The sequence below is a fragment of the Pseudopodoces humilis genome, chromosome 30, assembly GCF_049639895.1.
Source record: "Pseudopodoces humilis isolate 2021_Gansu_Grassland_sample_001 chromosome 30, ASM4963989v1, whole genome shotgun sequence".
In the NCBI taxonomy this organism is placed as follows: Eukaryota; Metazoa; Chordata; class Aves; order Passeriformes; family Paridae; genus Pseudopodoces; species Pseudopodoces humilis.
This window is the reverse complement of record NC_142229.1, coordinates 139509-163770: the sequence shown is the minus strand read 5'-3', so window position 1 is coordinate 163770 and position 24262 is coordinate 139509. Positions and strand designations below refer to the sequence as shown.

Sequence of the window (24262 nt, the reverse complement as noted above, 5' to 3'; positions counted from 1 at the left end):
ATTTGATGTTCCCCAGCCCTGTGACCATGGAAAGGTTTTGTTCAGCACTGCAGGAGCAGACTGAGCTCCTGGGGAGGCTCTTGATCCACTTTGCCAGGACTGAGGGACTCTATCCTTTCTTCTACAGCAGAGGAGGAAAATTCAGAGAGCCTTATCTGTCCTGTGGCTGCTTCCAGTCTTCACTGACTTGGGAAATGTCAGTGCAAATAGTGATTAGAAAATCCACTGTGGGGGAAATTCTCCACTGAAGTCCCCATGCCAGCAGGGATGTGCTGCAAACACTCAGAGCTGTCTACTAACATAGGTTTAATTTCATCTATAAGCATTCCACTCTTATTAACAGCACTGCTGTAGTAGTACACCATCCTTAGCCAGTATAAAATATTCCACATTCTGTTCAAAAGAATGTGAACTGGAGCTGATGCAATCGAGCAAAGCTCTGCTGATGGAAAAAGAGCAGTAGGATTTTGTATTTCTGTATTACCTGAGCTCTGAAGGCCAGGCATGACTCCCTCCCCAGAGTACAGCAGAAGGAATGCAGGACAAGGCTGAATCACCTTGAATGGCAGAGAACAAAAGCCAAGCAGCACACAGAGTGCTGGCAGAGCCAGTCCACTCGAGGCTCAGGAGTGAATACCTAAAAATGCCCCAGCTCCCAGTTTACGTCAGTGCTGGCACTCTTGCATCCGACATTACATAAGATCAGTGCAGGATCTGCCATTGTCTCACACAGCAGAGCTTTAAAGCTGCCACAAGTTAAGGCTGTACCTTCCCTCCTTTTCTGCTTTGATTTGGCTTTCAGAGGCCAACAGAATAATCTTTTTCCAGCTCTTTCCCTGGATGCAAAGCCCAGCCCAGTTTGGCTCTCAGGCCAGCCCTGCACATTTCTGCTGAGTAACCTGCCCGGGCTCTGGCTGGGGAGGAGAACGACAAACATCACGAAGGGATGAAGGACATGCTCAGGAATGAAGCATCTGGCGCTTTGGGTCTAAACTGTGGTGCAGGATCTGCACCTGCTGTGCCAACTCCTGAATTGCTGCTTCTGGCACTTCAGTCACCACATTTAAGCTGAGAACGTGTCTGAATCCCTTATTAACCACTAATTTGCAATCAGGTTTAAATCCCTGGAAGAATCCATGGTGTAAATGTCCACTTCAAGCCTTCCCAGTGCTATTTCAGGGTTATTTTAGCTCAGGTCCCACACAGATGGCTGCATGCCCTGGGAAGGATCAGCTGGAGCATGAGGTATGCAGGCAGGGCTGGTTCCTGGATGGGGAGCTGGCACTTGGTGGCACCAGAGCTCGTTCGAGGGAAGGGAAGGCACGGATGAATCAGCAGCATTTCTCTGCTAATGTTCGCTGGGCTCCAGAACACTTTGCTCTGTTCCACCCCGAGCTCCCAAGGCTGGCTCTGCTGTTCCTCTGGAAATGTCAGCGCTGCCTGATCCTGAGGAAAATGGTTCTGCTTCCTGCAGCCCCCTCTGAAGGCTCCACGGGGCTCCAGAATTGCGAATTTTCATGGTATCACAGGGAACAGAACAGCTCCTCCCATTCCCAGTGCCAAAAGTACACGGAGCCCTTCAGGGGCAGGCAGAGGTGATGTTTGCCCTCCCCTGAGTGGAGGGGTTGATCCCACAGTCGACCCTTGCCAGGAGCAGGAAGGTTTTATCTGAACCCCGCACATCCTGCAGGAGCTCATGAGTCCCAGACATGAATGTGTGAGAACGTGCAAGCTGCTATTAAAGAGCAGCAAAATTATAGTTTTATTGTGGCTAAGTATCACTCTTGGATTTAGGTTAAAAAAAAAAAAAATCTCCAGCTTCTCAGAAGGAAGATCAAGTCTCAGATGTGTTTTGTGATCAAAACCTCAATTAAAAAAGATGGGATTTGGAGCAGTGAGTGCAGCTGGTGACATTGGGATTGTTCTAAGAGCAGCACTTTGTATCTGAGCAGCGAGGAATTACAAGGTGTGCCGAGGAAATGTCTCTAAAAATAACTGCGACCACTGTCTACCAAGTTTAGAATAAGCAAATCCCCCAGGATTTTAATATGATACTTCTGTCACGGCAGTTTTTATATAGAGAACAAGCCCTCAGGAAAGCTTTGGATCACCAAACCATCCCATAGAAGGTTTTGGATCACCAACCCTCACAGCACCAGGGCTGCCCAGCCCAGCTGCCACTGCAGTTGTGAAGGCATAATACACAGTTTCAAAATAATTTCTGTCTTAATCCTCTAAAAGCTGCTTCTCAGGGCTTTCAGAAGCCAGAGCCTTTCATGAGCACACATCAAATGAGCTGAAGGGACTGTTAAGAATGCAGAGGAAACTCAGCAACCCAATAATCTCCTTGGAAGTGCCCAAGCCAGCAGATTCTGCGGGAAGTGTTTGATGAGGGTGTGAAGCTCTAACAGGGCTGAAATCTCTGCCTGGCTCCTTTCTGTGCCTTTCTCCTCTGACTCCCTAAAGCACAGGGTCAGGGATGGTTCCCTGGGCTGGATGTTGGGTTTCTCACCCATGGGCTGATTTTTGTTTCATATCAAGGTGCAGACAAATTCTCTGTCAGCTGCAATTGTCATTAGCTGAAGAGGGTTAAGGAGGCAGCAGAGCCCTCACTGCAGCAGACTGCAGCAAGTGGCTGGGCACACCCAGTTAAAGATGCAGCACATCCATCCTGCTGCCCTTCAGCTTTGCTCCATCCCCTTGCTGCAATGCTGGCATCAAACCCAGAGCTTAACTCTTTTCAGGACAAACTGCCTCAAAAAAAGAAAGAAAAAAAATAAAAAAGCAGAAAAATGCAGGGTTTGAGCCAGAAACTCCAGACAGGAGCGAGCTGTGTTTGCTGAACTGCCCCTTTCCTCCAAAAGAGGTTTCAATAGATATTTATGTGTGTGTGGGCATGGAAAGTTTTTGTTTGTTGTTTTTCTCTCCTTGCTGCAGGCAGCAGGGTTTGAAATGCCTGCTTGGGAATCCAAGTTCCTGGATCCTCCCTGCAAAGCTCCACTTCGATGCAGGAATGACTCTGCAATTTCCCCAAGCCTGGCTGGTTTATCTGGTAAACTGAGGCACAGGCTCCACAGTAATCCTCTCACAGGCTCTGATTCGGGGGAAAAATCACCTCTTTGTAAATTCAGCTCTGCTTCAGAGAAGACTTTTCTCTTTTCTTTTTGTCCAGAGGGGTGAAGCAAAAGTAGAACTTTGCTGAAGTTAATCAGAGAAACATCTCCTAAAGGAATGTCTTTGACTTTTAATTTCACAACTGACCTGAATTTCTTTCCAGGATAAGAATCTGTGTCAGATCACCGAATAAACCCATCTACTCCACACAAATATTTCACTTGGATTGCTGCTCTCCCTTGGATAAATCCCAGTGCCAGGATCTGAGGGAACTTGCACGGGATATTCTGCAGTCCCCTACGCCTGATCAGTCACTGGCTGCAGGAGAGCTGCACAGACCATGAGTGAGAGCAGTCCCCGAGGTCAGAACCGATCTGAACCTGGGCAGAACCAGAGCAGGATTATCTTCAGTGCACTGTGAAGGGCAGCCCAGGAGCTCTGGGATTTATTGCTGCCTGTGCAGCAGGGCCAGGAGGATGCACCACAGAACCAGCCCCTGCCCTAGAGAAGAAACAAGGGAGAGGCAGGGCAGGGTGAGGGAAGGGTGAAACATCCCCAGTGAGGGAGGGAAGGAGCCAAACCAATGCCCTGGGAAGAGGCAGGAGGGGCCCTGAGCCCTCCAGCACAGGGCAGGGCAGGAGCCTGGTGCAGCAATCGGGGCTCTCTTGTGTTCACTGCAGCTCCAGCAGCAGAAATAAAAACCTGGCAGGGGGTTTGGTGGGGTTTTGGGTCCGTGGGTGAGCCCAGCTGTCACTGCTGAGGCAGGCTGGGGTGACAGGGGAGCACAGGGAGTGCAGGAGTGTCCCAGGCAGGCCAGAATAACCATGGGAACAATCCCAGGTTCTTCCATTGGGTCCCACTCAGCTGAGACCTGCAGGGCTGCCCAGGAGCTGCAGGAAAAAAGGACCTGGAAGGAGCTGGAAGGAGCTGGAGCTGCTGGAGAGAGCCCAGACAAGGCTCCAGAACGATCACAGGGATGGAGCAGCTCTTCTGGGAGAGCTGGGAATGTTCAGCCTGGAGAGGAGAAGCTTTGGGGTGACCTCAGTGGGGCCTTCCAGGACCTGAAGGAGCAAACAGGAAAAAAAAAATCCCAAAGAAACTTCATGGCTTGATGTAATTCCATTTAAAATGGCAACTGGATGAGGTCAGGATCCTGAGGAGGCTGGAACAGGAAGTGTGGAGCACACAGGACAAGGAAAAAATGCAGTGTGGTAGGGAAAGAGTGAATTTGCACTGCACAAAATAAATAATCTTTGCTGGGAGTCTTTTGGAGATGAATAAAGGACATTTAAAAAATAATGGAGGGAAAAAAGAAAAAAGCAGGGAGAGGAGGAAAAGCAGGGAAAAAAGCCAGAACAGAGTGGTTTGGTGCAGTGCCACACGGGATACACGAGGTCACTTTGTTTGCTGTTATCTGTGTCATGTTCTGCTGTCACTGGCAATCTCCAGACAGCCCAGGCACTATCACTATGCAGCTGTGCCAATCCAGGCTGGGCAAAAATGGTCTCAAGAAAAATGAAAGGCAAAATTCCATCCTGAATCTCCCCTTACACAAGACTCTGTGGCTAAAATAAAAGGGAAATAAGTAGGATTTGGTGCTTGGTAACAAAAATTTAAATTGTATAGGAGGATTCTTATATTGGAAGGAATTCCTCCCTGTGAGGGTGGGGAGGGGCTGGGATGGAATTCCCAGAGGAGCTGCAGCTGCCCCTGGATCTCTGGCAGTGCCCAAGGCCAGGCTGGAGCAGCCCGGGACAGCGGCAGCTGTCCCTGCCCATGGCAGGGGTGGGAATGGATGGGATTTAAGATCCCTTCCAACCCAACCCATTCCATGATTCTTGATTTTTTCCCATAGCATTATATAGTTTTGCAGGTTCTGATGCTCCCTTTCTTTAATGCCAGGATCAGTAAGAAATCAGGCTGGAATTCAATGTACACTGGGAGGGCTCCAAGCAGGTGTGGGTGAGAAGAGGGATTTTCAGCAGCCTGGGAAGGAAGAGCCAACCCCCTCTTCCAGCAAAGCTTTTCCTTTCATGTCCGTGAACCCCCCCCTCATTAAAATAAAAATTCCTCAGCTACAGAGTCAGGATTCTCTCCCCACCACAGTTCCTGCCACTGCTCTGTGTTTTGAAAGAACAAATCTGTTAGAAATGGGAAAGAGGGATCTGGAGGAAGCATTGGCTGTGGAACAGTGTGAGGGCACTGGGGCTTGGAGGAAAAAGGATCCCTGAGCTGAAACAACGTGCTAAATAAACAGATATTTTGGTTATTTTAATGTCTGTGGAGCCCAACCATGGCTGTTACTGATTTAAAAACACTTGGCATAAACCCCCAAAAGTTTGTCTTCTTTTCTGCCCCTCTCAGAGGAGATGGGTGTGCACAGGCATGTCCCCATTCCACAGAAAACTCCTGCTGGCTTGAGGAATCAGGAGCAAAAATATTCTCCTGAACTGGGTGGAACTGTAACAGACTCAGGCACCTTTGTGTCCTTAATTAAAGGTGGGTCCCTAATTAAAAGTCCAGAGAATTCAAGAAAAGAGTCCCAATTTCTTTAACTCCTTCAGGATGTAGGGATTTATTAGGGGATGATGTGAGTAAAGATGGAGTGAAGCACTTGATGGGTGAGATCACAGCACTGGAGATGTTTTCCTGTATGGAATTATGAGGAATTTCCTTTGTCATTACATGGATGGATTGGGAATTAAGATGATGGGATTTAAGAAGGGAAGAAATAATAACAACAACAACAACAACAACAACAACAACAACAATAATAATAATAATAATAATAATAATATCTTATATAATAATAAATTACATCTTATATAATATATAAGATAAAATATAAATATACTAAATATATAAAAATATATGTATTTGTATTTATAATTATATATTATATATGCATATGTAAATATTAATAATATTAAATTTTAATTATTTAATATATTATTTTAATTTAATTATTTTAACATTTGATAATATTTATTTAATATTAGATTAAATTAGATTATTAAGACAGTAATTAGGGGATAACTGGGAAGAACATCCAGGTTCAAACTGCCTTTCCTCACTGCTTTGTGTCACTTTGGGAAAATCTTCCATTCTTTACTTGCCTCATAAATTCTCAATATCCCAGGGGGAATCAGTGCTTGTAGAGTTCTCCTCCAAAACTCCCCCAAACCTGGATATTTCATCCTCAGTTTTTAATATCATCTTTCCACTGGGATGAGCCTCTAGAAAAATATTGATATGTCAAAATGTCACGTCGGAGAATGGGAATAAGCAACAAAAGAGAGGCTGGTTGGCAAAAATAAAATGCACATTTTTGCACATCAAATGGAAGGAAATGAGCCCTGGGGATGGCTGGTAAAAGATCCCCTGGCTTGCTCAGCTGCACTTCCCCAACCCTGCTTAGTGCCTCCAGGATGGGAACCAAGCAGAATCCTGGGAGTTAATGGATGCGCTGGTGGATATTCAGACAAAATTCAATCAATTCAATTCAATCAATCAAATTCAATCAATCCCTGCATGCAGGGATATTGATCAGTGGAGGCAGAGCTGGAGCAGCTTTGTCCAGGTGAAATTCCTTTTGTTTTGTGCAAGGAACAGAAGGGCAAAACCCCCCCAAAATTCCTGGTTGTGCCAGAGCCAGGGCACAAAAAGGGCTTTGAGGAGAGGCCTACCAAAAGGGAGCAGGAGAGCCTGGCTCATTCCCAATGCCATCTCCGTGCCAAATCCCAGCCTGCAGCCCTTGTAATGGGATCAGTGCAGACCTGCACTGATCAGCTGCAGAGCCTGATCCTATAGATTGATTGATGATGATTGATTGATTGATTGATTGACTGACTGATTTGGGCCTGCAGCTGCACACTCCATCAATGGACCCAGAAAATCAGCAAATTTTCCCCAAAGCACTGCAGGTGGGATTTGCCTCAGGGGTGAAATGGAGTTTTGAAAGGGATTCCAAATGAGGAGGCTGAAGGCAATTCTCTTTAGCCACCTTCCTGCTTGGTTCTATCCATTATTTATCCTCAGGAGGCTCACCAGGGTTTAGCTCTAGGCCAGGAAAACATAATGGGAGCTACACAGCAGCTCTGAAAAGCAAAGCAAGGTCAGGGGTCAGGTCTGAAATGGATAAAAAGCATTTGGAGGAAAAAGTATTATCAAATAGCTGGAATATGGGTGTGCTGGTAAAAAAATAATCTGAATTATCTAAAAAAATATCTCAATATACCTTTTATTCACAGTTTTTGAGAGGTAAGAATTAATTAGAGGAGCCTCAGAACCCCTTGATTTTGTTTTGCTCTCTGGGCGAGAATGTGACTCTGCTGGTAAAAAAAATAATCTGAATTGTCTAAAAAAAAATTTCAATAAATCTGGATTTTTTTTTCCCAGTTTTTGCCTGAGAACCCCTTGATTTTGTTTTGCTCTCGGAGCTGCAATGTGGCTCTGCTGGTAAAAAAAAAAATAAAAAAAAATCAGAATTATCTAAAAAATCTCAATAAATCTAGATTTTATTCCCAGTTTTTGAGAATAAAATCAAATAAAATTATATTATAAAATTAGAGCAGCCTGAGAACAGCTGATGTTTTGCTCTCTGGGCAGGAAGGGACTGTGTGGGGGGAAGTGGAGACAGGACAGCTGATGGATTTTTGCAGGTGTGGGGTTTCAGTGCACCAAACCCTCCCTGGGCAGGGCTCTCCAGGCCAGCCCCAGCACTGCCCTAACAGCACCCCCAAAACCCAACACGGCTTTCTCCTGCTTCAACCTACACCCCAATTTCTGCTGGGTGCAAAGGCAGCTCAGCCTCACTGAATTTGGACTGAGCCCAGCAGGATCCTCCTCTAGCCAGGCTGAAATCAGGAATATCCATCCCACCCCACATCCCCAGGAATAACAGAGGTGCCTTTGAGCCCCTTCCCTCTGGGTGAGCACAAATGGGGGCTGTGTCTCTGCTCATCATTCATCTGCCCCGATGGCCAAATGGAATTTGCTCTTGGTCCCTCCATCCCTCATGGGCAGATAATTTAATAGAGCTGATGTCTATATCCGTTAATAAATTGAATTAAAAACGTTGCAGCAGCTGCACATGGGATAGAATCTCCAGGCACTTCAGAAGGAATTGATTTCCTTATTCCTGGTTGTTCTGGTACATGACAAAGTGGGGCAGGTCTGGGGCAGCGGGTGAGAGTCCCCTTGCCTTACGCCACATCCAGGAATGAGTCCAGGGAAATCACAAACCTGGGCTCTGGGGGGGTGCAGCTGGGCCGGGGTTTGTCCTCTCATTTTTCATTTGAGTCACTATTTACGTTCTAGGAGAACTGGGGATTTCTTGGGTCACAGCGGGTCTGAATTCAAGTCCCTACCCTGCTGTGGAAGTGCTCAGGCAATCCCCTCCAGATATCTCTGGTGCTGGTCCTAAAACTGTTCCTGTCTGGATTTTGGGACCAGGTGAAGATTTGCTCTCATGTCAAAGCTGTAACACTGCCTGTCCAGGGAGGGCCTGACCCACAGGAACAGATCCCCACTGACACCAACCCTGGGACCAAGTTCATTCCCTGGCACCTTGAAACTGCCAGGGATTTTATTTTAAAATAAAATCACCCTGATCAAGGCACACATAGTGACAGACAGTGTTATATCCATAACAGAGATGCATCTCTCTCCTTCCCCTTTTCCCCAAAGCTGCACATTTGGACAATTTCTGAGAGTTTTACTGAGCTCTTTTGCAGGAATCTTGGAGGAAAAATAGGTTAAAGGAGTAACTGTGCAGCAGGCAGTGCAAAGCAGTAGCAGAGAGCTTTTTATTACTGCCAATTCCTGCAAGAAATGAAAAAAACCCCAAGTTTTCCCCAGCCCAGCCCTTTTTCCAAGAAGTGTCAGTGATGGAGAATCGCTGCTGACTCATTCTGTACCCGGGAGGGCTCCTTTAAAGAAGAAAATTGCTGGAGCATTCTCTGTGTGCATCAAAGATTATTACAGCTCTCCAGAGGAATGGGAAGATCCATTACCAGGAGAGAAAGGATTCAGCAGCACCTCTTGGCAGCTGCAGCCGCAGATCTTTATTTTAAAGCAATGATTCCTTTTGACTGGGCCTGGGAGAGGTGGGGGGAACCGAGAGAAACAAAAGTCAGATTGTGGGAGAAGAATGAGCTGTTTCCATCATTGTCACTGCAGGAAGGGCTCGGGCAGAGGAGCTGCGGGAGTGACTCAGCATCCTCATTCTCCTCAACATCTTCCTCCTCCTCAGCATCCTCCTTCTGCAGCAAACCGGGGCCGGGGCACCGCCTGCCCTTCTCCAGAGGCAATCCCTGTGGGACAGACCCCCATCCGTGGTAGCTGCTCTGCCCCTGCCCCAAAATCTCCCTGCCAAAACCAGTGCCCTCCAAAGCCAGCCATGACCCCGGGGAAACTCAGGGTCTGGCTCCAGGGACGGCACTAGCAGAGCCGGGATGTTCCCAGCTCCCACCACCCTACCTGGGACCCTGCTCGCTCCTGCTCTGCCATTTCACCTCCCACTCACCAAGAGCAGCTGATCCCTCTTGCCCTGCACCCCTCCAAGTTCCCACAGAATTGTAATTGGTTTAATAATTGTCATGGGAGCAAAAAAAAAAAAGAAAAATGGGGGAAATGGGACAAATTCCCAGAGCTCCACAGCTGAGGCTGCTTTCCTGCAGCAGCAACACAGGAAGGTGCCTATGGGACAAACACCTGGGTTTGTGCTGTCAGGGGTGTGAGGGCAGTGGAGAACCTCCTCCCACAGTGGGGAACCTCATCCCAGTGCAGGGAACTCAACCGCACAGTGGGGAGTCCCATCCCACAACGGGGAACTCCATCCCACACTGGGGAACCCCATCCCGGAGTGGGGAACCCTATCCCAGAGTGGGGAACCTCATCCCAGAGCAGGAAGCCCCATCCCAGAGCAGGGAAAGGGGCTCTTCCTGCTCCCGCTGCACGACAGGCCCAGCTCCTTCAGCCTGGCTGTGCTGTGGAGAAGCTCTTGGTGGCCACAGGCTCTGCCGTGTGTCAGTGCTTGGGAAAGGTGTCAGGAGCAAGGGAGAGGAGCCCCAAGGCTTCTACAAAACCCGCTCTTGATTTTCCATCTGTTCCCATCCTACCTCTCTATTTCTTGTTTAACACCTTCCTCCTGACTGTTGTCGATTTGGGGTGTAAATAGATTTTTTTCCCCCTCATCCAATTTTACCTGGCCCCTTCTCTCATTAAAATCCAAACTTTTTCCCTGGGACAAAACTGTTCTGCTCCCATGGACATCCCAGTCCTCATGCTGCAGCATTTTTGCCTCATTTTTCGCCTTGTTGGGGCGAGTTTTATGTGGCACAAAACACAAAGTGCAGCTCTCAGGGTGAGGCCTGCCGGTGCTGAAAGCCTGTTTAACCCTCTGGAAGTCGGAGCACAGAAGGAATTGCTGCTGGAAAAGGGAAGTGGGCTCTTTGCAGCCCTTCCCCGGCTTGCAGCAGCTCTGCTGCTGCTCAAAGGTGGCCTGGAGCACCAGAGCTCCTCCTTTCTGCAGGGCTCTCCTCCTCTCTCCCTCCCTTCCAAGCTGGTGCAGCATTGAACCTTTGCCAGGAGCTGGACCTGAAGCTTTCCAGAGGGAGCAGGAACGGGCAACTGGAGCAAAGGCTCTGCCTGGACTCCTCCTGACAGCAGGGCTTGCACAACCCCTTCTTCCTCTTCCTCAGAGCATCCACAAATCCCTGGCTCCCACCACCGCCTTTGGAAAGAGCAGAGGGCACTGCCAAGGGCTCCTGCAAGAGAGCTTCCCGTCCTTTTCCACTGGAAAAAGGCCAAATCCCTCTTTCCCATGTGCCATTCCTCCCTAAGGACATTCAACTCCACTGCCCCTGGAGCTCTCCTGACACACTGGATCTCCTGCAGGAGCTTTTCCCCTCAAAAAGTCCAGCAGAAGGAGTTTCTGCTCTCTCTCTGCCCTCCCTTATCCCCCAGATCGCAGCTGCCTGGAGGAGAATTCCCAGAAAGAGGCGCTGGAAGAACCCCAAATTCCCGCAGTTTTTCCCCAGGGACCTGCAAATCCAGGATTAACCCTTGCTGCATTCTCTTCCTTCCCCTCCCACAGTATCTCCCAGCTCTGTGCAGGCTGCTCCAGGCGTGACAAGCTCCCGAGGGGTGATTTGGATCACAAGAGAGGGATGGCAAGTCCAGATTTGGACATTCTTGCCCATCCCAAATGAAATCTGCAGGAGGTTTTTGGTTGTTGTTTTTTTTTTTTTTTCCCTCCTCTGAGCTCAGTGGCTGCCTGGTGTTTTATTCACCAGCTGCATTTCTGTCAGGAATAACTCCTCCCTTCCCCTTGGCTCACCCCCAGCTCTTACACACACACACACACACCTGGAGGAAATAGCCCCAAAAGGCACCTGCACCTGCCTGTGGCTGTGCTTTTGCTCCCTCCTGGCTGTGCAGGAGCTGTCAAAACACCTCCTCCTCCTCCTGCAGCCAAAGCTGCAGACTCAGAGCATCCACCCAGCTTTGGAGTCTTCAAACAAATTTTCAGGCGTTCCCTAAATTAAACATGATTCTAGTGACCTGTTATTTCAATAATATAATTTATTTCTATAAAAGCCAAATTGATGCTGTAATTTCTACCGACCTGAAGGTTTTTAAAGGGTCTAAAATTGTCACAATGCAAGTGCTGGAATACTAAAAAAATACTGAATATCCTTAAGATCTTCTCCAGAAAAACAGGCTCTGAACTCCTTTTGGCATCAATTGAGTCTAGAGGAAACACGCTGGGAATGGGATTGGACAGAGGGAAAGATTGTGGGAAGAATAATGAATGTACATTTAACAAACCAGAAAAATATAATTATGGTGATCAAGACAACTGAAAAGAATTGGTAAAGATTTATTAATATGAACATGATTAAAGGATCCAAATAAAATGTCTGAAACAGGTTTTAATACTCAAACTTTTACCATTTAAGCTTTTATCAAGAGTTAAAGAAGGGACTAAGAGAGAGAGATGTTAAAGGGAAAAAAGAAAAGGGAAAACCCAACTGCAGTTTAAATGTAAGTGAAGTATTTGTCCAAAAAATTGCATATTATAATATAAATATATTTAATATTGCATATTATAATATACAAATATTTTGTATATTATAATAATATTAAAAAATCTTTCCCTCAAAAAAAATTTATAAAAGTTAAAACCAGCAACTTCTTATCTTCACTTATCAGTAGTGCCAATAAAAGCCCTGATTCTCCCAATAACCTCTGCTGGGAGAGCCTCTCATCCAGGCTGGGTAATTTATCATTTCATCTCTGCCCCAGAGTGGTGCAAAACCCTTTTCTCTCCAGGAGGAGAAGTGCCAGGGATGAAACAGCTGAAATGGAGATGAGTATTTGCAGACCTCTGCAAAGTTTTCAATTAAGTGATGATAAAATAAACCCAGAGCGATGGAGGTGGTTCCTGTTCCATCCCACAGACAGCCCGGACTCCCTAAGGACAGCACCAGGAATGTGCAGCCTGCAGGGAGGGCTGGGCGGGGACGTTTGCTGCTTTTGGCTGCAGAATTCAGGGATTTTTATTCACAGCCTGCAGAGCTGAGCACAGCCTCAAGCCACCTCACTGCAGCACAGCTCTCCCAGCTTTATTTCTCCCTGAAATCAGTGTTTTATGGGCTGTGGCTTGTGCCAGGCTGTGAAATAAAGGGGTTTTTACATCTTCCCAAGAAATGCTTTTCACTTATGAGCGTGGGGGAGATGATTCACTCACCCCAGGGTGGCCTTGGGAACATCCCACATGGATTTTATTGCTGCCTCTGCAGCAAGGGGGAAAGATATCCCAAAGACTGAAATAAGTGAATTATAGGGAAAGTATGACTCAGCTGTTCATCCCCTTTCTGTGACCAAAGAGCATTCTCTGCTTCAGCTCCCTGTAGATAAAACCACGACTCTAAAATCCCTCTGCTTTTTAATTGTCCTTGCAGCCCACAAGATGACTTTTGGACCCATGTTTTATCTTTATTTTCATTCATAGTGGAAAATTTTGGGAAGGAAATGGAGTCTCTGGCTGCATTAGGCTGTGTTCTAAATGCAGTTTTCTTGCTTCATCCTGTCACCAACAGGACTTACTTCGGCTGGCACGGCAAAAATGGGAAAATAGGGGAATATTCCACTGCTTCCCTCTGGATATTGCTGCTACTATAAGGCTACAACTCCCAAAACACGAGGGATATTAAATTTCTCCTGTTGAATCAGCTGCGCTTGCTTGAGCACATGTTCCTTCAGCACCCAGCCCTTAACCAACAGCACAAAAACAGAATTATTGCTAGAGACCACTGAAATCTTCACAGCAGGGATGGGGCTGGTTCCCAGAGCAGCTTTTTAGGGCACAACAAAGCTCAGCTCAACTGAGATCACCAGGTGGCCTTAAGTGGGGGACTCCAGTGAGGTTTAAAGTTAGGGCCAGCCTAAACCCACCTCCTGGTGCAGCCTGTTGGGTCCAACCCTTGCTCCTCACATGGGCAGAAACCAAATTAAAACAATGAGACCTTGCAAATTAATAAATTATCCCCTTCCAAACAGGCTGGGAGGGGTTTTTTTCAGGAGTTTTATTTGTCTGAAGAAGCTACCCCATCCCTGGGAGTGCCCAAGGCCAGGCTGGAGCAGCCTGGGCTGGAGGAAGGTGACCTGCGCATGGCAGAGGGTGGAAAAAGGTGGTTTTTTTAAGGTCCCTTCCACTCAAGCCACTCCAGGATTTGGCTCAAAACCCTCTCAGTTGGTGTTTAATTGCTGGAACCAAAAGAACATTAATTTAATTGATTCTGGGAGATAAGAACCAAATCTGGGTTCTGCCATCAGATGTTGCAGCCTAATTTGCAGGCCTGATCCAACAAGTAAACAAACCTAATTAATGAATCTTCTAATTAAGTGTTCCCTGGTAGAGCTCAGATGAAAGAATTGGCTGCCTGCTTCCTCCAGCTCCTGTAATCAAGAGACAGAATGAACTCAAAGTGAGCAAATTGCTGCTACTGTGTGCAGAAATTGGTATAAACAACAATAAAATCATGTGAAATGCCCAGGCCCTTGCTATATCTGGCACCAACAAAGCAAATAGTGCTTCAAAGGAAAGAAATTAAGCACTTATTTGCATTTCTTCTGAGTCTCCCAGAGACTGTAGTTCAGTCCTCGCAGACAAAATTCTACTTTGGTTTGGAAATTCCTGTGAGTGTTGTGTTAAAAGGAGTGTTTGGAATATAGGAAAAGGAATTCCTAAAATGTGAGATTTTGTTCCAATTCATCAAAATAGATCAGAGTATTTTCTTTTGTCTGTTTTAATTCAACTCATCCAGACACCTTGATATAATTTTAGACAAATACATAAGACCTGACATCAGAGCTATTGAACATTTTTAGCAGTGGGAGTGCCTGACTCCCTCAGAGCTGGGCTTTTATGTGGTAGAAAGAAATTTTTTTAAAAGGAAAACTAATAGTTTTTCTTTTTTTGTTTTTTGTTTTTTGGTTTTTGGGTTTTTTTACTCAGGACTGCTTGATTTCAGTGTAAATCCCAACTAAACAAGCGACAGCTCCTTCTGTGCTTCTGCAATAAAAGCAGCAGCAGACAATGAAGGCTCTACCCAAAAAGTTCCTGATGGGAAATTCTTAGATTAAAAAAAGCAAAAAAAGGCAAACCCCACCAGAGTTCAGTGGGTGCATTCAGGTAATTTCCTGGTGCTCAGTGAGGCCCCAGTGCAGGGCTCAGGTCTGAGGTTTTCCTTGAGGAAATACCAGTTGCAGGTCAGGATGTGTTTTTTATGGATGCAGCAGTGAAGGAATGAACAGGAATGTTTTGCCCTGGAGTTGCTGCTTCTCCTCAGGCAGCGCTGGGATTTGGAATCCTGGAATGGTTTGGGTTGGGAGGGACCTCAAAATTCATCCACTGCCATGGGCAGGGACACCTCCCGCTCTCCCAGGCCGCTCCAAGCTGGCCTTGGATGCTGCCAGGGATGGGGAGCAGCCACCTTTCCATTTCTGCATCATCCCTCAGAACAATTTGCACTATTTAGGTCACCCAGGGAATGTTTTTGTGAGGTGAACCTGGTTTTGGGATTCTCTGCCTGAAGTGTTGATGGCCTGGGGACGCTCACATTCAGTTAAACCAGTGAGGGAACAGCTTCAGCTGCACCAGGGCCAAAGGGATGAGCTGCTGCAAATGAGACAAGTGGCACAGGCCACTCCATCCTGGCTGGAACCAGCCCTGCTTCCTCCCCTTCCCCTGCTCACAATATTGATTTTTCTAACAGTAACACATCCAGGGCCTTGATTATCCTCTGCATTATGGCAGAAAGCAACAAAAGGGACACAAAGGGAATGATGGAATCGCTCAGCACTCCCCTGTGCCTGGAAATACAAGTCTGGGGAGCAGGATGCCTTCAGGAGTGGCTTTCTTTTCCTTGGAGTACCAAAGCTCCATCCTCACCCTGAATCCCACGGAGGTTCCACAATGCAGGGCTATCTGCAGACAAATCCTCCTCCCCATCCTCCTGGCACACAGCAAAGGGTTTTCCACTCAAAAAACATGTGAGAAGGAGTATGAACAGCCTACAGGTACGAGGCTTGTTTTGCTGGGATCTGAAGCACGATGGTTTTTACAAGCTGAGGTACATTCCTTTATTAATACATGTCACAATAAATTATAGCATTAATAATTAAATCTTGTGCTCAGGCTGCTGTAGGGCAGATTAGCATAAATCCATTGGCATGAAACAAGGTATTTCAGTTTGCAGGAGCTGAGTATCCCAGAAAATATCAGCTCCCTGAATCCCTGACCAACACACTGTGAATCCTCCTCTCTACAGTGTCTCTTCCTTATTTCTTCCCCTTTCAAGCCCAATCTCTGCTAAAGATAAAACAGATTAGCACAGAAAACTCCACCTGTGCTGCTCTCCTTTGCATATTCTGAATCATGAATGACTGCTCTGACATGCATGAATGCAGCCACGACTGGAATTTAAAAAACAAACAGTGAATAAAAATCGAGGCAGGAGCTGGGCTTGCAGTGCCGGCTGCTGAGAGCAGCTGCACTGATCTTCAGGAGGACTCTGTAGATTTGCAGAATAAAGTCTCCCAGCAGCTCTGCTGGGATATAGGTGACACTTAAGCCTTTATGAGCTCTTGGTACAGTTGATTCTACCCAGAATGAGCTCGGATGAGCAGGGACTGCAGCTTTGTACCTCTGAGAGGCCTTTGCCCTTCACGGCTCAATGATCCTCATATTTAAATACCCTGAAACTTATGGAGAAGCTGCCACAAAACAGGTGATGTTCCTGATGGGAAATATATTAAATCCACCCTGCTCTACCTTTCCTAAAAGGCTGCTATAAAAGAAACATTTATTTGTGCCTGAAATACCCAATTACCACTGCAATTACTGACACGCACATTAATTCATACATGTTACTAAGTCTTTCACCTTTCTTTGGGAAGCACCTCAGCTTTTTTGTGATATCTGTCTAATAAATGTCCCCCAATCTGTGCTGGCTTTCATTCCTTCCTGGAGAAAACTCTGAAGAGTCTGTTTTGTGATATATTTGACCTCCTGACTTCAAGAGGCGAATTCTCATTGTCTTTTTGAGCCTCCCATGCAGTCTGTGCTCAACACATCTCTAATTTACCTCTGATAAATCTCTACTACATAAATACTGCTTTGTTCTAACCAACCAGTGGTAATAGCACAGCCCAGAGGTAGCTGCAATGCAGCTGTCCAATTTAATCTCTGTATTAGCCAGATTAGACAAGGATAAATATCCTGTCCTGTCCCTGTAATCCATGTCTCAGACAGACTTGGCTCCAGGGAATCTCAAGGAAGCAGGTAACAGTGTGTTCTGCCAGGACTGAGAACCGCCCTGTGTCTGCTTCTGCTTTCGTGTAATGAAAGGACAAACATCACTGCCAGGCTTCCTCTGAAGTGCCCCAGGCCAGGTTGGACGGGGCTTGGGGCACCCTGGGACAGTGGGAGGTGTCCCTGCCCATGGCGGGGTGGCACTGGATGGGCTTGAAGATGTGTCCCAACCCAAAACATTCCAGGGTCCCATGATCCTAGAATTACCTGGTTATTAGGGACCATTTGTAACAAAGGATGTGGGGAGGATGCAGGGGCTCAGAGAGGTCTCATGCCTTGTGAAAACTGCAAACTGGAGGCAAAAAAATATGCTATTTATACATGTCTGAGGGTGCTGAGCTGCAGCCATGGCTGGGTGTCCCCCAACCTCACCGAGGCAACCTCAGCCACAACCTGGGGCTTGCAGCACATTACAAAGCTTCTGTGAAGGCAGCTGTGGAGAAGCAGAGCTGGGTATTAAACACAGCCTGGGCGGGTTGGGGGTGCAGATAGACCTGAGGGGAGCTGGATCTGAAAGGGCCAGAGGGGGCCCTGAGGGGGAGCCGAGAGATGTCCCAGGAGGGTTCGAGGCTGTGCCCAAGGAGAGCTGAGACGATGAGGGGGAGCCGAGCCGGGGCCGCTTCAGAGCGGACCGGTCACAGCCCCCCACTCCTGCAGGGATGCTCGGAGCTGTCCAGGCATCCTTTCACTGTCGTGATCCCCGGAGCTGTCCAGGCATTCCCTAACTGCCGTGATGGCCGGAGCTGTCCAGGCATCACCGGGGCGAGCTCCGGCTCGTGCTGCTCAGGGCATTACAGCAGCGAGGCAATGGACCACTCCCGGCATCACCTCCCCGCGGTGATGTCGCCGTGCCCCGCCCCGTCCCCGCCCAGAGGCCGCTCCGCCTGCCCTCCCCGCCGATAAATATCGGGGTGCGGGCGGCGCCTGCCGCAGAGCAGCCGGTGGAGCCCCTGCAGCCATGAGCTCGTACGGCTACGACCCGTTCTTCCCGTCCTACAAGCGGCGCTACGCGGACAGCCCGCGCATCCATGTGTCGGTGCGCAGCGGCGGCGGCTTCAGCTCGGCGCGCTCCGCGTACTCTAGCCTGTCCGCGCCTGTGTCCTCCGTGTCCGTGCGCCGCAGCTACGCTACCTCCAGCGCCTCGGGCTCGCTGCTGCACTCGGTGGACAGCCTGGACCTGAGCCAGGTGGCCGCCATCAGCAACGACCTCAAGTCCATCCGCAGCCAGGAGCGAGCGCAGCTGCAGGACCTCAACGACCGCTTCGCCTGCTTCATCGAGCGCGTCCACGAGCTGGAGCAGCAGAACAAGGTGCTGGAGGCTGAGCTGCTGGTGCTGCGGCAGAAACACGCCGAGCCCTCCCGCTTCCGCGCGCTGTACGAGCAGGAGATCCGCGAGCTGCGCTTGGCCGCGGAGGAGGCGACGAGCGAGAAGCAGGCGCTGCAGGGCGAGCGGGAGAGCCTGGAGGAGACGCTGCGGGGGCTCCAGGCGCGCTACGAGGAGGAGGTGCTGAGCCGCGAGGACGCCGAAGCGCGGCTGCTCGAGGTGCGCAAGGGCGCGGACGAGGCGGCGCTGGCGCGGGCGGAACTGGAGAAACGCGTGGACAGCCTGCTGGACGAGCTGGCCTTCCTCAAGAAGGTGCACGAGGAGGAGCTGGCCGAGCTGCAGGCGCAGATCCAGTACGCTCACCTGTCCGTGGAGATGGATGTGTCGGCCAAGCCCGACCTGTCGGCAGCGCTGCGAGACATCCGCGCTCAGTACGAGAAGCTGGCGGCGCGCAACATGCAGAACGCCGAGGAGTGGTTCCGCAGCCGCTTCACCGTCCTCAGCGAGAGCGCGGCCAAGAACACGGACGCCGTGCGCGCCGCCAAGGATGAGGTGTCCGAGAGCCGCCGCCTGCTCAAGGCCAAGACGCTGGAGATCGAGGCCACCCGCGGCATGAACGAGGCGCTGGAGAAGCAGCTGCAGGAGCTGGAAGAGAAGCAGAGCGCGGATATCTCCGCGCTGCAGGTGGGGGGGTGGGGGCTGGAGGGGTCCCTCAGGGGAGGGGGTGATGGGATGTGAAGGGCGGGAGAAGTTGGGGTTTTAAGGGCTCTGAAAATGCGGGGGTGGTGGGGTTTGAAGGGCTCTGCAGGTGAGGGGATGATGGGTTTTGGAGGGCTCTGGAGGTGAGGGGATGAGGGGTTTTGGAGGGCTGGGGAGGTGAGGGGATGATGGGGTTTGGAGGGCTCTGTAGGTGAGGGGATGATGGGGTTTGGAGGGCTCTGGAGGTGAGGGGATGATGGGGTTTGGAGGGCTCTGGAGGTGAGGGGATGATGGGGTTTGGAGGGCTCTGCAGGTGAGGGGATGATGGGGTTTGGAGGGCTCTGCAGGTGATGACATGATGGGGTTTGGAGGGCTCTGCAGGTGATGACATGATGGCATTTGAAGGGCTCTGCAGGTGACAGGGGTCAGGTTTTACAGGATTCTGCAGGTGAGGGGTTTCAGAGTTTTCTGGGCTCTGCAGGTGGTGGGATGGATATTGGGGTTTGAAGGGTTTTGCAGGGTTCTGCAGGTGAGGGGGTTCAGGGTTTGCTGGGCTCCGCAGGTGAGGGGAGTTGGGGTCTGCAGAGTCTCACAGAAGAGTGGATCAGGTTTGCAGGGGGTGTTGTCTGGGGCATCGCTCCCGGTTTGTGCTGTGCCCGTGTTGCAGAAAAGGCATCCTAAAATCACAGTGCCGAATGCCACAGAGCTATAAATGAGGATATGGTGTGGAAATACAGAGACAAATCAGGATCTGAATTACCAAAATCATCCCAGAGATGGGGACTTTGCTTCTGGTACTGCTTATCTGAAGTGTGAGGTGGTGTAAAATCCGAATGCAAAATGCCCCTGAAAAATCCCAATATCATGTGTCCATGTACTGATACACCCTGAACTATACTGTCCCGAAAAATCACGGAATCATAGAATATCCCAAGTTGGAAGGAACCTGCAAGGATCATCAATGGATATCCCTAAGCTAAAATTAGAAAAAGCTCTTAAAAGGCCAAAATCCAAATGAAACAATACGCAAATTTCACAGATGCTTTAGCACTTGGGTACCAGAAAATTGAGTTCTGTGTGTTGAATTGGGCTGGAATAATGTAGAGTAGAAAACCTGCCAGGAAGGTGTTAAATGATTCTTTTTGGCTGAGGGTGGAGTGGGAGCTGTGCAGTGTCTGTGTGCTAGAGCAAGATTAAGTTAAAAGGGTTGGAAAAAATCCTTGTGATTATTGCTAGACTTGAGAGAACAGAATTTTACACTGTCAATATTGTTCCATCCAACAGGATACAATCAACAAATTGGAGAATGAGCTGAGAACCACAAAGAGCGAGATGGCTCGGTACTTGAAGGAATATCAGGACCTGCTCAATGTGAAAATGGCCCTGGACATCGAAATTGCAGCTTATAGGTATGGTGGGGGATGTTTTAATGAGCTAGAACTCAGAGCAGTTTCCATTCTCCAGGAGAATTCAGGTTATTTATCATTCCCCCAGCAGAAATTTTTATAGATTTGTGGCAGAGTTTAATCAGCTCCTCTCTATGTGCACACAGAATTTTTAGCTTGGCAATAAATGATCTCAGTTCTCCATCCTTACAGATAAAAGTACTTGTTCTGTACTTGGGAAAGAGATTTTGTATCACTGGAATTCCTCAATACCAGCGGCTCATTCTCAAAATGGGAAATCCCTCAAGAACAGGGATTCTTTTTTTTCTAATTTGCAAATCTACAAAATAAATATTTTCCAGTAGAATTGCTGCTAAATCACTATGATGTTTTGTCTCAGATACTGAGAGATTTCAATGCTAGAACAGAATTTCTGTGGGAGCCACAAGGGGGAATACTGGGAAGAGCAGCTCCAAACCTTGTCTGCCAGCTCAGCAGCAAATTGTTCCAGCCACACTGGGCTGTACGAGGGTGGCAAAATATACCTCTAGCTTCACCTGCCAGAAGGACCTGGGTCTAGAAAGGTTTTTCCTGTTCCTTCCAACAAGGAAAAGTGTTAATTCATCCACAGTGGATGCATCTGAAGGAACTATTCCAAGGAAATAGTGTAGCAGTGGCGCATAGTGTGAAACAAGCCCTTAAAGAATAACCACATATGCGGTCTGCAGGGCTCGTGATGCTGAGTCCTGCTGCAGCACAACCAACTCCTCTCTCCTTGCTTTTATTTTCTCCCTGCTAGGAAACTGCTGGAAGGGGAGGAGACCCGGCTGAGCTTCACCAGTGTGGGCAGCATCACCAGTGGCTACAGCCAGAGTGCCCCCACCTTTGGCAGGTCCGCCTACAGCGGCCTCCAGTCCAGTTCGTACCTGATGACCACCCGCTCCTTCCCCACCTACTACTCCAGCCACGTCCAGGAGGAGCAGATTGAAATTGAGGAAACAATCGAGGCTGCTAAAGCAGGAGAAGCCAAGGCAGCTCCTGCAGAAGAGGGTGAAGAGGAAGAGAAAGAGGAAGGTGAGGAAGAAGCAGGAGAAGAGGCTGAAGAAGAGGAGGAAGGTACTTAAGAGTTACTTTTAGACTCCTTTAATTCATGCTGCACCCTGCTCCTATAGGATAAACCCCAAAAATCCCAGTGATTAAATCTAATGATTAAAGCTCTTTCCTTTTCTACTCCCATGAGCCAAAGGATGGTGGGGTTAAGCGCATGGAATTTACCAGGAAAGTCTGAATATTGAATGGAAGATAAGGTCAAGTGTTCAAATCAGGCAGATTATAGGTTTCCAAAAACCCCAATGATAATGGTCAGATGTTACAGACATCCTCAAAAAGAAGGATCAAGGACATCCTGAGCTAAATATGAATTCCCAGGGAGTAGCCTGAGATAAAGGGAACATCAGCTGATGTGTGGGGCTGGAATTACTGGGTTCAGTGCATGGCAACATTGCTTCTCTGCAAGACATTGGTGGCCACTGAACTATGAGGGGTTCATTAATGTGAAGTTTAATTACAGTGAAATTACAGCTAAAGAGCCAATTGGAGAGCAGTGAAAGATAATTCAAGTCTTTGGATAAGGCTTTAAGCACTGAGTCCAGAACTGGTATTTTTCAAGGTCATGATTTATGAAGTGTTTCACTCCCCCTGAAATCCAGGAGAAATTGGTTGTGCAGTTTTTCTGTAGCTGGCCGGAGTGCCTGGGGTTGGAGGGGATTCCCACTGAACTGGGATCAGGAATTGTACCTGGATGTGAAATACCTTCCTGTCCTTCAAAGGTGCTAAGGAGGAATCAGAAGAAGCCAAAGAGGGTGAGGAAGAGGAAGGAGAAGGGGAAGAAACAGCAGCAGAAGAAGGGGAGGAGTCCCAGGAAGCTGCTGAGGAAGCTGGTGAGGAGGAGAAGGAGGAGAAGGAAGAGAAAGAAGTGGCAGGAAAAGAAGAGAGCGAAGACAAGAAGAAGGCTTGATCTGAGGGCAGCTCTCCATCAGAAGCGACTGACTGAGCTCCAGCTGCAGTCTCACCTATTTAATTCAGTGAACACTGAGGTTCCAGTTCATGATTATGATGTTTCTCCCTGTGCAGAGTCTGAGTTTGCTTGCAGAGCACCCAAGGCTTGCTCCCCGAGTGCCGCATGGTTCCACGTATGAGTTCAGGGCTTTCGTCTTCCCTGGGTGACCTAGAATCTTAACATTTAAAAATGGGGGGGGGGAATAAGTGGTGGGAATGAAAGGTTACCTTTAACTTGCATTTACAATAATTCTGGAAACGGTGGGTGAGGGAAATGATGGAGGCTTCATTAAGTACGTGCAATAAAGCAGTCAATAAAGTTCAGAAATGCTTACACAGATTCTTCGTGCTTGTCCTGTGTCACTGATGCCCTTAAAAGGTAGATAAAGGAGTTTGTTCCACTCGTCTTGTGAATGAGAAGTAGGAAAAATCTCTTGGGGGTGTAAAGTTTAACACATTTTACAAAAATACCCTGGGGTGTGGTGGCGGCTGGCTTGGATCTCACTGGCTGAGGGTGCAACAAGCACCAGCTCCCTTCTGAAAAACGCGAATTTCATCAAACCGATACAGAGGGGAGAAGCAAATGTGGCTGTTAAATTGTGGCAGAGGTTGTTTGGTGTCTGGGGGGTCAGTGGGGAGAGGGAAGAACAACTGAGGGTGCAGGTGAGGCTTGGAGCAAAGAATATCTTCCAAAATAACATTAAAATCAAACCATGCTGAGCAGTTAGAAGGATGGATGGTGTGGGGGAAGGAGCTGCCTCCCCCAGGTGCTGTCTGAACTCAACCTTCTCTGGGCTGCAGAGACTCATTTTCTTCTGAGAATTCCCAGGGCCTTTTAAAAGCTTTAACTGAGCTTAAAAAATGCATTAAAAAAGAAGCATCTGAATAGCAGCACAGCCTGGAGATTCCACAAGCAGTGTCCTATGCTCTGAGCCTGTCAATGTTCAATTACCTAAAGCTGATATATAAAATTAAACCTTGTAAGGGCAAGCACTGGGCCAATGCTGCAAATTAATCCAGTTTCAATAAAATAAACCCATGGAAATTTGAGTTCAAATAGGCATTAGTGGCTGCACTAAACTTTACTGAAAGACTTGTCTGGGTGAATTTTTGCACAGGATTATGGGGTAACTTGATTTTATGCACTGATGATGTGGCATCAGTTGATTTGTGTTCTCCTCAACAGCTTTGTCCAGAGAGAAAGGAAATCTCTTTTTTATACAAGTTTTAGGGGGGTACCAAAAGCATTTCCCTTTTCAGTGTTTAAAGGGTGATAAAAAGATTATGATGAATTAAGTAAGCACTTTAAACTATTATTTTCTTCCACATTCCCAAGCAGCAAGAGAAAGAAAAAGAAGCTTGGTGAAACCACTCAGAAAAGCAGTAATTTCAGTAGCTCACAGAGCCCCAGTGCCATCTCCAATCTTTTTTTCCCTTCTTTCCTGGGATTTTTATGCTTTTGAGAACCAGAAGAAAAACAAGTAAAATAATTTTCACTTCCTTCGACAGTACCTCTTGAAATATTTCTTTCCACATTTCCCTCCTGCTTTTAATGGGAGCTTTTTCGCCCTGTGTCAATGGCAAGCTGTTGTTACAAAGCAGAATTCCTTTTCCATCTCCAGGGCAGTGGCGAGGAGAGCTTGGGGGAGCTTGCAGTGCTCTCTACAGAGAGCTTTCAGAGCTGTTGGGGGATGGAGGGGAGCTGCTCCGGGGTGTGCCAGCTCCAGCTTCCCCAGGCAGACTGTTGGGGCTGCTGCTCAGAGATAAGAAATGAGAGCTAGTTCTCAGAAACAAGCACTG

The 24262-nt window shown here is 48.1% G+C and overlaps 1 protein-coding gene across 1 annotated transcript; it reads left to right on the top strand.

The window, feature by feature from the left end:
- The first annotated feature begins 17939 nt into the window (after positions 1 to 17939).
- Positions 17940 to 22800, top strand: NEFL (neurofilament light chain). Its single transcript, XM_005534062.3, has 4 exons — positions 17940 to 19004; positions 20304 to 20428; positions 21204 to 21520; positions 22234 to 22800. Exons 1-4 carry the CDS (start codon positions 17955 to 17957, stop codon positions 22419 to 22421), a joined length of 1680 nt encoding a protein of 559 aa, XP_005534119.1. The 5' UTR covers positions 17940 to 17954; the 3' UTR covers positions 22422 to 22800.
- The last annotated feature ends 1462 nt before the right edge of the window (positions 22801 to 24262 follow it).

Coding starts and splice junctions, on each gene's coding strand:
- NEFL (XM_005534062.3), top strand. CDS start 17,955: ATGAGCTCGTACGGCTACGACCCGTTCTTCCCGTCCTACAAGCGGCGC. Junction 19,005..20,303: donor CGGATATCTCCGCGCTGCAG/GTGGGGGGGTGG, acceptor TCCATCCAACAG/GATACAATCAACAAATTGGA. Junction 20,429..21,203: donor ATCGAAATTGCAGCTTATAG/GTATGGTGGGGG, acceptor TCTCCCTGCTAG/GAAACTGCTGGAAGGGGAGG.